At 38.6% G+C, this 13,267-nt stretch overlaps 3 protein-coding genes across 3 annotated transcripts; all 3 read left to right on the plus strand.

The window, feature by feature from the left end:
• Positions 1-636: 636 nt before the first annotated feature.
• LOC113536857 (leukotriene B4 receptor 1-like) lies at positions 637-1,677 on the plus strand. Its single transcript, XM_026930985.3, has one exon. It carries the CDS (start codon positions 787-789, stop codon positions 1,675-1,677), a length of 891 nt encoding a protein of 296 aa, XP_026786786.3. The 5' UTR covers positions 637-786.
• Positions 1,678-2,940: 1,263 nt separating this feature from the next.
• Positions 2,941-4,315, plus strand: LOC128317324 (leukotriene B4 receptor 1-like). Its single transcript, XM_053229096.1, has one exon. The coding sequence runs from the start codon at positions 3,083-3,085 to the stop codon at positions 3,971-3,973; it is 891 nt and encodes a 296-aa protein (XP_053085071.1). The 5' UTR covers positions 2,941-3,082; the 3' UTR covers positions 3,974-4,315.
• A 7,769-nt stretch (positions 4,316-12,084) lies between these two features.
• On the plus strand, positions 12,085-13,267 carry LOC113536856 (leukotriene B4 receptor 1-like). Its single transcript, XM_026930984.3, has one exon. The coding sequence runs from the start codon at positions 12,085-12,087 to the stop codon at positions 12,976-12,978; it is 894 nt and encodes a 297-aa protein (XP_026786785.1). The 3' UTR covers positions 12,979-13,267.

Here is a 13,267-nt window from a genome sequence, read left to right on the forward strand (position 1 = left end):
TGTGCTGGTAAATGGCTAAGAAAGGAAAGCCAAACAAAAAAAAGTCCCCCTGAATTCTTGTGCAGTTGACTTAGAATTGCTTCATCTAGCCTGAAATACTTTCAGACTAACAAAGTAGATTTAGCCTGCTTTCTTTACCGGTTGCCTGCTCCTCCTTACCATCGGCCTCACTGTTTTTTCCACTGCTGTGAAAAAAACATTATGGGACAAAGTGACCCCTAGAACAAAGCAATCTCCATATATGATAATATATGATTGTCTAGAGCTGCTGAAAGTTTGGTTGGCCCCTTGGTATATTTTTTTTGTCTTCATTTAGGGGCATCACATTTGGAATAGGGTGGTTCTATCTCAACTAGGGGGAACAGGTGAATTACCCATTACTCCTTTTGAACCTTGTATGAACTGTGATTAAATTAGGCTATTAGGGCTTGCTCCTTGATGTAATCAGCACTATTCAAACTACAAGTAGCCATGTATGTGCAACTAGTGATTCAAAAGTAACTCTAACTCACTGCCATTTCAGCTTCAGTCCTGTAGATCATCATGTAGATTTTGCAATTAATTTAACACTGATATATTATAAAGATTGACTGGTTTATAATGTCAAAACAGATGCATTCAGAACTGCAAAATACCTTGCTGGATATTTTCTTACCATGACTTCTGGAAGCGTACCTTTTTTCATCATAAATGCGATCTTTATCAACAAAGGAAACCACCGAAACTTACACTTCTGCTTACTTCATTAGCTAGAGTTTCTTCCAAGCCACAACAGAGCATCTAACAATGCAGCAGCTCAACTCATCAAACAGCTCGCTCACCACTCCTTTCTCAACTGAAAATCTGATTGCCAGTAGTGTACTGGCAGTTTGCTTCATACTGGGAGTCCCTGCTAACATAACAGTAATGGTACGTCTTGCTGGATGGCTGAAGGAAGGCAGTTTCACCCCGAGACTGATGCTAAGCCTGGCTGTATCAGATGTGCTCACTCTGCTTTTTCTGCCGGTTTGGATTTGGGCTCTTCTGCATGGCTGGGTCTTTGGCTTGGTCCTGTGTAAGCTTCTCTCCTATTTGGTGTACTTAAGCCTGTACTGCAGCATGCTGTGTGTGATTTTGATGAGCGTACAGCGATACATGCAAGTGCTACATCCTCAGAAATGGAACAAGCTTGGCAGAAAAGGAAAGAAGATCCTTGTGAGTGGGATTTGGATCCTAAGTGGAGTATTATCATCCTATGCTCTCGTACAGCGCACGCTAAGCTTGGATATGGAAGGACACCTTCAGTGTAAGCGACGCTATCATAATAATGTTGAAAGAGTGGCTACTTTAATCTGGGAGATTACAGTTTTTGTGGTTTCGTTCCCCACACTGACTTACTTCTACTTTCATCTTTCCCGAGGAGTTAATAACTCAGCTTTCTTTAGCAGTCAGTCATTGACAAAGCTGGTGACCAGAATCGTGGCATGTTTCTTTATTTTTTGGATCCCGTTACAAATCTCCAACATTGTGATCATTACTGCTGCGTTGCTTGGGAATTACAATCTGTTAAAATCTGCAGAATCAGGAGACAATATTACTGGAGCTCTGACTTTCATTAACAGTTGTGTGAACCCCTTTCTGTACGCCTTCTCTGCTCGGGCTGTACGTCAGCAAGCAACAGGAACAGAAAATGCTTAGTTACTTCATGATGTAGAGGTTTGAATCATTGAATGTATTTTTTTTTTTTTGTATATTTTTTTTAAACTTTTAATCTGCCTAAAAAAATTTGGGTAATGCTAAAGCATAATGGCCTGAAACAAAGGAGTAAGTCTTAAACTAAAGATAAAGTCCAAACCTCATGCCAGTTGAGAAATTGTGACAGAACCTGAAGAGAGCTGTTAACATAGGATTTTTCCAGGAAATGTTTGGTGTAGGTTATTGCTCACTGAAGAATATTCAGGGTTCATACTTTTTCCGGTCTGCACTGTAAAGGTTAAATGTGTTCAATTCAACATTGATTAAAAGTACAGTTTTCAGTTTGTTTGTTTGTTTGTGTACTTTATATTGCTGACTTTATATAGTTTTGATCAAAACTGAGAGGGGTTTTGATCCATAAATGCTTACACCTGGAGCTATAAACCACCATAAAGTTCTCAGCGTTTGTAAATGCTACTTCCCTTAGCAAAATTGTGAGAAAGCTTGGGTGCAACTTTCAGCACAATTGCAACATGTTATAACTGTACAGCATTTTGCTCAGACTGTTAAGAGTAGTGAAAGCTGCCAGCATTGAGGCAGAAAAGACACACACCCATTAAATTCTGTGCTGGTAAATGGCTAAGGAAGAAAAGCCAAACAAAAAAATCCCCCTGAATTCTTGTGCAGTTGACTTAGAATTGCTTCATCTAGCCTGAAATACTTTCAGACTAACAAAGTAGATTTAGCCTGCTTTCTTTACCGGTTGCCTGCTCCTCCTTACCATTGGCCTCACTGTTTTTTCCACTGCTGTGAAAAAAACATTATGGGACAAAGTGACCCCTAGAACAAAGCAATCTCCATATATGATAATATATGATTGTCTAGAGCTGCTGAAAGTTTGGTTGGCCCCTTGGTATATTTTTTTTGTCTTCATTTAGGGGCATCACATTTGGAATAGGGTGGTTCTATCTCAACTAGGGGGAACAGGTGAATTACCCATTACTCCTTTTGATCCTTGTATGAACTGTGATTAAATTAGGCTATTAGGGCTTGCTCCTTGATGTAATCAGCACTATTCAAACTACAAGTAGCCATGTATGTGCAACTAGTGATTCAAAAGTAACTCTAACTCACTGCCATTTCAGCTTCAGTCCTGTAGATCATCATGTAGATTTTGCAATTAATTTAACACTGATATATTATAAAGATTGACTGGTTTATAATGTCAAAACAGATGTATTCAGAACTGCAAAATACCTTGCTGGATATTTTCTTACCATGACTTCTGGAAGCGTACCTTTTTTCATCATAAATGCGATCTTTATCAACAAAGGAAACCACCGAAACTTACACTTCTGCTTACTTCATTAGCTAGAGTTTCTTCCAAGCCACAACAGAGCATCTAACAATGCAGCAGCTCAACTCATCAAACAGCTCGCTCACCACTCCTTTCTCAACTGAAAATCTGATTGCCAGTAGTGTACTGGCAGTTTGCTTCATACTGGGAGTCCCTGCTAACATAACAGTAATGGTACGTCTTGCTGGATGGCTGAAGGAAGGCAGTTTCACCCCGAGACTGATGCTAAGCCTGGCTGTATCAGATGTGCTCACTCTGCTTTTTCTGCCGGTTTGGATTTGGGCTCTTCTGCATGGCTGGGTCTTTGGCTTGGTCCTGTGTAAGCTTCTCTCCTATTTGGTGTACTTAAGCCTGTACTGCAGCATGCTGTGTGTGATTTTGATGAGCGTACAGCGATACATGCAAGTGCTACATCCTCAGAAATGGAACAAGCTTGGCAGAAAAGGAAAGAAGATCCTTGTGAGTGGGATTTGGATCCTAAGTGGAGTATTATCATCCTATGCTCTCGTACAGCGCACGCTAAGCTTGGATATGGAAGGACACCTTCAGTGCAAGCGACGCTATCATAATAATGTTGAAAGAGTGGCTACTTTAATCTGGGAGATTACAGTTTTTGTGATTTCGTTCCCCACACTGACTTACTTCTACTTTCATCTTTCCCGAGGAGTTAATAACTCAGCTTTCTTTAGCAGTCAGTCATTGACAAAGCTGGTGACCAGAATCGTGGCATGTTTCTTTATTTTTTGGATCCCGTTACAAATCTCCAACATTGTGATCATTACTGCTGCGTTGCTTGGGAATTACAATCTGTTAAAATCTGCAGAATCAGGAGACAATATTACTGGAGCTCTAACTTTCATTAACAGTTGTGTGAACCCCTTTCTTTACGCCTTCTCTGCTCGGGCTGTACGTCAGCAAGCAACAGGAACAGAAAATGCTTAGTTACTTCATGATGTAGAGGTTTGAATCATTGAATGTATTTTTTTTTTTTTTGTATATTTTTTTTAAACTTTTAATCTGCCTAAAAAAATTTGGGTAATGCTAAAGCATAATGGCCTGAAACAAAGGAGTAAGTCTTAAACTAAAGATAAAGTCCAAACCTCATGCCAGTTGAGAAATTGTGACAGAACCTGAAGAGAGCTGTTAACATAGGATTTTTCCAGGAAATGTTTGGTGTAGGTTATTGCTCACTGAAGAATATTCAGGGTTCATACTTTTTCCGGTCTGCACTGTAAAGGTTAAATGTGTTCAATTCAACATTGATTAAAAGTACAGTTTTCAGTTCGTTTGTTTGTTTGTGTACTTTATATTGCTGACTTTATATAGTTTTGATCAAAACTGAGAGGGGTTTTGATCCATAAATGCTTACACCTGGAGCTATAAACCACCATAAAGTTCTCAGCGTTTGTAAATGCTACTTCCCTTAGCAAAATTGTGAGAAAGCTTGGGTGCAACTTTCAGCACAATTGCAACATGTTATAACTGTACAGCATTTTGCTCAGACTGTTAAGAGTAGTGAAAGCTGCCAGCATTGAGAAAGAAAAGACACACACCCATTAAATTCTGTGCTGGTAAATGGCTAAGGAAGAAAAGCCAAACAAAAAAATCCCCCTGAATTCTTGTGCAGTTGACTTAGAATTGCTTCATCCAGCCTGAAATATTTTCAGACTAACAAAGTAGATTTAGTCTGCTTTCTTTACCTAATAAAATTTGGTATAATGGCCTGAAACAAAGGAGTAAGTCTTAAACTAAAGATAAAGTCCAAACCTTATGCCAGTTGAGAAATTGTGACAGAACCTGAAGAGAGCTGTTAACACAGGAAATGTTTGGTGTACGTTGTTGCTCACTGAAGTATATTCAGGGTTCATACTTTTTCCAGTCTGTACAGTTTTCAGTTTGTTTGTTTATTAGTTTGTTTGTGTACTTTATATTGCTGACTTTATATATTCTTGATCAAAACTGAAAGGGGTTTTCATTCATAAATGCTTACACCTGGAGCTATAAACCACCATAAAGTTCTCAGCGTTTGTAAATGCTACTTCCCTTAGCAAAATTGTGGGAAAGCATGTGTGCAACTTGCAGCACAAGTTGTAATATTGTCATAAGGATGTAATATTGTCATATGTAATTCCAAGAATTATGGTTAAACCATGCTTTTTTCCACATTTGCGTAATGTCTTATATTTACTTAATATTTTCCAAGCTGTCCTCAAAGTCATATCACATATCACATTTTTTTTGGATTTTAGTTTTCTTAGTGGTATTATATTTGACCCAGACTTTTCAGTGAAAATGTATAGCACTCACTGATAATGTGGGGGAAGCCTGCATATAATAAAGGAAGCAGAAACATATGCATAGTGGTATGTGGATAGTACGAAGTCTATAATTTAAATCACTGTTGTGTAATATAACTGAAACTAAATAACGTTCTGATTGTGCCAGCTCTCCCCTACCCATACTGAACATCCTTTCAGCCAGTGTTAATTTTGACAGCAGATTTTAATTTAGTTTTAGTCATAGTCTTTTGACAAAAATGCAATTTTAGTTTTAGTCATATTTTAGTCATCTGCTTTGTTTTAGTTTTAGTCTAGTTTTAGTCGACTAAATAGCATAAGATTTTAGTCGACTAAATCTACTGTAGATTTAGTTGACTAAAATATATTGGGTTTAATTTAAGTGTAATTTAGTTAAACTATAGTAATATACAAAATATTCTAATTTAAAATTAAATAAAACCAAGTCTCATTAAATATATGGAATATAGCCTTTCCATAAAAGACCAAGAATTAGATATGCATTGTTTATAACTTGCATATGACATTCTTCATTCTTTAAAACAAAAGTGCAACTCCAAAATAATAAAAAGAAAAACTGTATTTGGCAGTAATGCCATTGCAAATACTGTATAACCTGAAAAAATTACCTGAATCAACAGTTCTATGTTAATAATAAACAGTTTATTTATATCATAAGGAATATGTTAAACAGCAAATGTACTGAAACGGCTCCTTCCTTCTTACACCTCAACAAAACAGAACAAACTAGTATGTTGGTGCTAATTCAATATTAAAATAAAAACTGCTAGGCTACAATGCCAACAATGCATGGAACTAAAAACCAACTCATCTTATTTTCAGCATTGACAGTAGAGGTCAATATCAAATTAAACTAACAGACCTGTAAACATACAGTGAGAATGTGCATATTGTTGCTATAAGAAGTGCTATCAGTGGCAGTCAATACAACAGTTCTATTTGGTTCGATTCATTTTAAGGAAAGCACTTCGTGCCAATGTGACCCTTGCTTTATTGCGCCGACCTCTAGTTAGGTCACCTGTGACACTGAAAACCCTTTCTGCAAAGGCTTGAGAAGCTGGCATAGCCAACAGGTCTAAAGCAAAAGGTTTCAACCTGTGATAAAAAGTGTCACTTTTTGCCAACCAAAAGTCTATTCCTGTTTCTTCAGTGATGGGTTGCTGTGAAAGCTCTTCCTTATACTTTCTGATGTGCTCCCTCATGCTGGTCATTGAGGTCTGCTGTCTAGGCCTTCTGCAGCATTTTGAAAGAAATCAAAAGACTGGCAGCTTTGATGAGGAGGGTGCATCTTCTGGTTCCTCAGAATTTTCCTCTTCTGCATCATCTTCAGACTGATCCTCATCTTGTGTGTGTAGCAGAGTGGATTTTTTGAACACATACTCCTCTGCATGTTTAAGAAGTTCCTCAATATTGTCATCAGCCACATCAACTAAAGTTTCACAGACAGTAGGGTTGACAAAGGTAGCTGCTGCAAGTGGTGAGAACTTTTCATCAGTTGGATCCAAGAGCCAAGCAAAACGCTGGTTCACACTGGTTTTCATTTTCTGTGCAAGAGTGGAAAGGTCTCTCTAGGTAGTGTTCTTTTCAAAGTCAGTAAGGTGGCTGAGTAGATCATAGAGGGCTGGGACCACCAGGGACATGGAAATAGTGTCACTCTGAAGTGTTTTGGTATGTTCTGCAAAAGGCAGCAGTAGCTCATGCAAAGATGTACGCTTTTGCCATTCAATTGGAAGCAATCTGTCCCATCCCATGCATGACTTTTCACTTTGAGAAGTCGTGTAACCATGTTGAATGTGCTTGACCAGCGTGTAAGGCAGTCATTTACAACAGTAAGGCCACACATGTCCAACATCCTCTGTGTTGCAATGGATGACTTATGAAACAGCTTTACCACTGACCTTGCTTTATCAAGGATTCTTTTGACACATGCCTCCTTCTGCAACATGTTTACCACCAGTTGTAAGGTATGCACCACACATGGTGTTCTGTCCAAGTCAACATGATGATACCTAATAAGAGAAATACAACCAAATAAGCATAAACTACAGTACAAGTTTCAATTTTAACCCTCAAATTTAAATCTTCATGATGGAAATCCTTTTACATGACATTACAAATACATTGTAAAAATGAAAAGAATAAGATACACCTCTAGAGCACACAGTATCAATATTTCATCATCTCATATTCATTGACTATCATGTAAAAGAATAACAAATAAAACACGCTCACTGCAGGTCATCATCTGTTTCCGAATCAGAGTCATTTTCCACCACAGGGGAGTCTTCAGAGCCAGAGCTGGTTTCTTCTTCTGCTGTGATCTGTTTAAATGCCACCACCATATTACTTCCATTGTCTGTTATAATTGTAAAGATCTTTTCCTTTGGTATTTCCCACTCCTGCAAACATTTGTCCACACATGCCTTGATTGACTGTGCAGTGTGTGGGTGGGCTACTTCTTCAAGATTTAATAATACGTGTTCAGGTTTATTTTGCTCAGTACAAACGTAGCATGAACTTATGGCAAGGAATGAAGCAGATAGTCCTTTTTTTTGTCCACAAGTCAATGCCTATAGATATTTTCCTGACAGCAGACAGTCTCTTTTTGAATTTTTGTTTTTCATCTTCATATTGTTTGTCAATCAGATTGCTTATTTTACTTTTCTTTGGAACAGTCAGCCTCCTGTCTACTGTCTCCATCATTAAGATAAAATCCTCATCTTCAATTGTCATGATGGGTAATCCAGTGTGGCCAATCCATCTTGCTATGGCCTCCTCCTTAGTCTGTTGTTCTTTAGAGTCACTTTTGTACTTTGATGCATTAAAAAGAGCTGCTGAAATACTCTGTTGGGATGTACTAGCGGCCCATCCTTCTCATTTGAGGTCTTTTGTATCTGTGAAGTAGAAAGATAGGGAACAAATCAGGTTTAATCTTTTTCTGTCTCACTCCCCTCTATGATGCTCACATGCACAAGTAGTCTCTGTACTATATTTCTACTCCTTTCACTCCTCTTGTGGTGAAAACATTATCAAACATATGAAAACATTATTTAACAAACATTATATTTGTTAAATCCTTAAATCTTCAACCAAGACACAAATAAATTGTGCCTAAAAACACTGAGAACAGCTTTTGCATTTAGAAATAACACATAAATCTAGGATTATGTTAAATGTGGGGCTGCGTTCAGTGATCTTTGTATTGCCTTGTTAAACAAGATTGATTAACATTTTGATGACTGATTTGCTCATTTCGTTCATGAACGTGCCACAAACTGACAGAGCTGCGCCTGTGCACATACGGCGCTGTACTGTCATGCCAAAGAGGGAGATTAGTGAACGACAAATATGAGTAAATGCATTAAGTGAACTAGATCGTTTAGGCCTACCTAAAACTTAAAAAGGCCGATTTGTTTACAAACGTAACATCACTATCTTACATTAAATAAAAATGAACATTTTTTTCAAATGTGCACTCTTCAATTTGTTACATAACCGATTCAATTTGAGGACAGCAACAAATACCATTTATTATCTTTAGCATGTCAACTTTTAACGTATGATCTAACAGAGTCACTTCTCTAGTTAGTACAGGTCAGTGAGAGGCTATACTGTTTCAGTTATGCAAAAGCACACTGACTCAGATAAGCTGACAAAATAGCATTAGCAAAAATGTCGTGCTTACCTTTGCATGAATTTCAGAATGATTCCCTTGCAGATGTCGCTTTAGATTTGTTGTGTTTTTACCAGCGATTTCCGCTCCACACGGTTTACACAAGGTCTTGTTTGTCTTGACATCAAACGTGAAATTGACCCATATATCTTCTCTTCTTTTTCTCCCAGCTGTTGCCATTTCATTATAGTTTAAGTCAGACAGACACCCAATGTATGCAAGATGATATCGTGTACTCGCATCCCGCGTCGCCAGGTGGATCAGTATGTTAATTTTACTGCACCACGCACCAAGATTAATTCTGATTGGATCTTTTCCTAAAACGTCCCTCGTTTTTTTTAGTTAACGAAAATGTCAATATATTTTAATTATACTTTTCGTCATCATCACTTAATTTTTATTTAGTTATCGTCTCGTTTTCGTCAGTGAAAACTTGTCGTTGACGAAAATTATAACGAAAATATTTCGTCAACGGAATTAACACTGCCTTCAGCATATATAGTACTGTTTGCCTTTACTCTTTTACACCTGTATACTGTAATGATTTATTATCCCTATATCTGGTGTCACCCAGAAGACAATGGGTTCCCTTTTAAGTATGGTTCCTCTTAAGGTTTCTTCCTCATGTTTTCTCAGGGAGTTTTTCTTTGCCATTTTCATAGCATCCAAAGGTGCTTGAAGTAACTGTACATTTCTGGCTTGTCTGGTATTAAGCCAGTTACATGGGTGGGATTTGTACCGAAGTCTCAAGTCTGTTCTCCACCCAGTTTCTTCTCTGTTTCTCTCCATGCCTGTTCCTTCTATATCTTACCACTCTATCTTTTTTTACAGTTCACACACACCCCCCCCCCCCCCCCCCCTTTTTTTAATCAGGCTCTCTGTCAGTTCTGACTAACTACAAAAACTCAACTTGTCTGAGATGGTCCTGTCTCATTTCTACAAATCTGCCAACGATTCCATTCTCATCACATCCACCAGTGTGGAGTTTGGCTTTGACCTCATCTTCACAAAGAACAGACAACAGGAAACAGATCAAATTACCAAAAGTCTGCCTAATCAGTCAAGGTGGTGCATCATACCACCACACAAATACATACAGATAATCACAAGCTTCCTTGAGAGACGATGTACACCTCAAAAAGTGCAGCTTATGCCACCTGAAGGTTTTCCTACCAGGCAACCCAGGGCCCCACAATGACGACATCAGTAACTAACAGGAAACTGATGGGAAAACAGACTGATCCTTATCAGGAGCTTTTTTTTTTTAAAAAAAAATTAATATTAAATTTTGGAAAGGGGAGAGTACCATTGCAGAATTTGTGTTGGAAATTCAATCTGTCTTAATAAGGGTCTAACTTATTATTAGTGAATCACTCAGCCACATGGCTCAGGGAAATAAACGTGGAGGAAAAGCCATAGTCGCAAACGTGCAGCTCTGAAAGTACCCTGGTCACAACAGAATTCATTGGCACAGTGCAAGGGTTTCATTTAAATTTATTTAGCTTTAAAGGACAATGAAAATACCTGGGGGAGGAATTCCTTTGAGACCGGGAGTGGGATTAAAAAACAGACTCATGCGTACCTCTCCACTTCATGCAAAGCGATATCAAAATGTTAACATGCCATAAAAGCCGAAGAAAAAAATCCCACTGAATTCTTGTGCAGTTGACTTAGAATTGCTTCATCTAGTCTGATAAAGTAGACTTTGCCTGCCTTCTTTACTGCCTGACTGCTCCTCCTTACCTTTGGCCTCACTGTTTTTTCCACTGCTGTCAACAGCTCCCCACAGCAGCGACGAGTGAATGTGTTAGTTAACTAGTTGACTAATCTATGCATCCCCTAATATATGTAGAGTGTATTACATTATACTATATAATGTGTGTGTGTGTGTGTGTGTGTCTAAACAGATAGTGAAAACATTCTGTTCCCTTTCAAACTTTGCATGTCTGGCTCACATCCTCACCTTGGTGAGTTGGTATACCATTGAGTACTGTTTTTTTGGTTGCCAGTCTTTAAACTAGCTGCTGTTTAGCTTGGTAATAGTTGTCGAGTATGAGGTTGCAATCTAACCTTACTTGGGCTTTAAGGAAGTTGTCCCCGCCCTTGGGGCTGTGAATTTAGTCTGCATGATAAAGATCATCATGATGTCTACCCGGTTTGCCTCGGGATAGTCCTTGCAAGGAGAGATTTTATGCATGTGAGTTTTGCCACCAGCTTAAATGAGCTACGTCCCAAAGTATGTGGGGTTTGTAAAAAAATTCCTTAGGCAAGCTTTGGTGGAAAAGGAGGACCCTCTCCTGAGATGAGCACATGGAGCAGCTCAAGAAGTTCAGGTGGGAAGTAAAACCAAAAATTTCCCAGTCAGTGCTTGTAATGTCATAGCCTCATTCTTGCCCCTGATGTTTTTTCCTAATGTTCTGCTGATGCAACAGCCTTGGTGTGCTGCATGAGACTGCTCTCTCTATGGAGAGAACTGTGCTTAATCTGTCAGGGTGCCCCATTGGAAAAAAAAAACATTATGGGACAAAGTGACCCCTAGAACAAAGCAATCTCCATATACGATAAATTGTCTAGAGCTGCTGAAAGTTTGGTTGGCCCCTTTTTTGTCTTCATTTAGGGGCATCACATTCAAAATAGGGTTGTTCTATCTCAACTAGGGGGAACAGGTGAATCACCCATTACCCCTTTTGATCCTTGTATGAACAGTGATTAAATTAGGCTATTAGGGCTTGCTCCTTGATGTAATCAGCACTATTCAAACTACAAGTAGCAATTTATGTGCAATGAGTGATTGAAAAGTAACTCTAACTCACTGCCATTTCATCATGTAGATTTTGCAATTAATTTAACACTGATATAAAGATTAACTGGTTTATAATGTCAAAACAGATGCATTCAGAACTGCAAAATACCTTGCTGGATATTTTCTTACCATGATTTCTGGAAGCATACCTTTTTCATCATAAATGCTATCTTTATCAACATTAGAAACCACCAAAACTTACACTTCTGCTTACTTCATTAGCTCGAGTTTCCTCCAAGCCACAACAGAGCATCTAACCATGCAGCAGCTCAACTCATCAAACAGCTCGCTCACCACTCCTGTCTCAACTGAAAACCTGATTGGGAGTAGTGTGCTGTCAGTTTGCTTCATACTGGGAGTCCCTGCTAACATAGCAGTAATGGTACGTCTTGCTGGATGGCTGAAGGGAGACAGTTTCACCCCGAGACTGATGCTAAGCCTGGCCGTATCAGATCTGCTCACTCTGCTTTCTCTGCCAGTTTGGATTTGGGCTCTTCTGCATGGCTGGGTCTTTGGCTTGGTCCTGTGTAAGCTTCTCTCCTATTTGGTGTACTTAAGCCTGTACTGCAGCATGCTGTGTGTGATTTTGATGAGTGTACAGCGATACATGCAAGTGCTACATCCTCAGAAATGGAACAAGCTTGGCAGAAAAGGAAAGAAGATCCTTGTGAGTGGGATTTGGATTCTAAGTGGAGTATTATCGTCCTATGCTCTTGTACAACGCACTCCAACCTTGGACAGGGAAGGACACCTTCAGTGCAGACTACACTATCGTAATGATGTTGAAAGAGTGGCTACTTTAATCTGGGAGATTATAATATTTGTGGTTTCATTCCCCATAGTGCTTTATTTCTACTTTCACCTTTACCGGGGAGTTAATAACTCAGCTTTCTTTAGCAGTAACTTAATGACAAAGCTGGTGACAAGAATTGTGGCATGTTTCTTTATTTTTTGGATTCCATTTCACATCAACAACACTGTGCTCATCATTGCTGTGTTGCTTGGGAATGACAGTATGTTAAGATCTGCAGAAGCTAGAGATAATATTACTGCAGCTCTGACTTTCATAAATAGTTGTGTGAACCCCTTCCTGTATGCTTTCTCTGCTCGGGCTGTACAGCAGCACACAACTGGAACAGAGAATACTTCATGATGTAGAGGTTTGAGAGGGTTTATGGATTTTCCAAGAAAGCCAGTGATTTGTTAAAGCTTATAAATATGGATGTAAACCCACTTCTGCTTATTCCTGAAGATTATTTTTAATTGTCTTTTTTTTTGTCTCTTTAAGTATTTTGTTTGCAGATGGAACAAAGGAAACAAAACTAAGGAATAAGTCATACTGTCACATGACAATATCTCTCATGATGAAAGCTGTTCATCAGATGATTTGAGATAATATCAATGACCTGAAACAGTTTTATAAGAAGTGAATGGTCTGTAGT

This window comes from Pangasianodon hypophthalmus, chromosome 24 (genome assembly GCF_027358585.1).
Source record: "Pangasianodon hypophthalmus isolate fPanHyp1 chromosome 24, fPanHyp1.pri, whole genome shotgun sequence".
NCBI lineage: Eukaryota > Metazoa > Chordata > Actinopteri > Siluriformes > Pangasiidae > Pangasianodon > Pangasianodon hypophthalmus.

What these genes read in the sequence shown, in the direction of transcription:
- LOC113536857 (XM_026930985.3), top strand. Translation starts at nt 787, where the DNA reads ATGCAGCAGCTCAACTCATCAAACAGCTCGCTCACCACTCCTTTCTCA.
- LOC128317324 (XM_053229096.1), top strand. Translation starts at nt 3,083, where the DNA reads ATGCAGCAGCTCAACTCATCAAACAGCTCGCTCACCACTCCTTTCTCA.
- LOC113536856 (XM_026930984.3), top strand. Translation starts at nt 12,085, where the DNA reads ATGCAGCAGCTCAACTCATCAAACAGCTCGCTCACCACTCCTGTCTCA.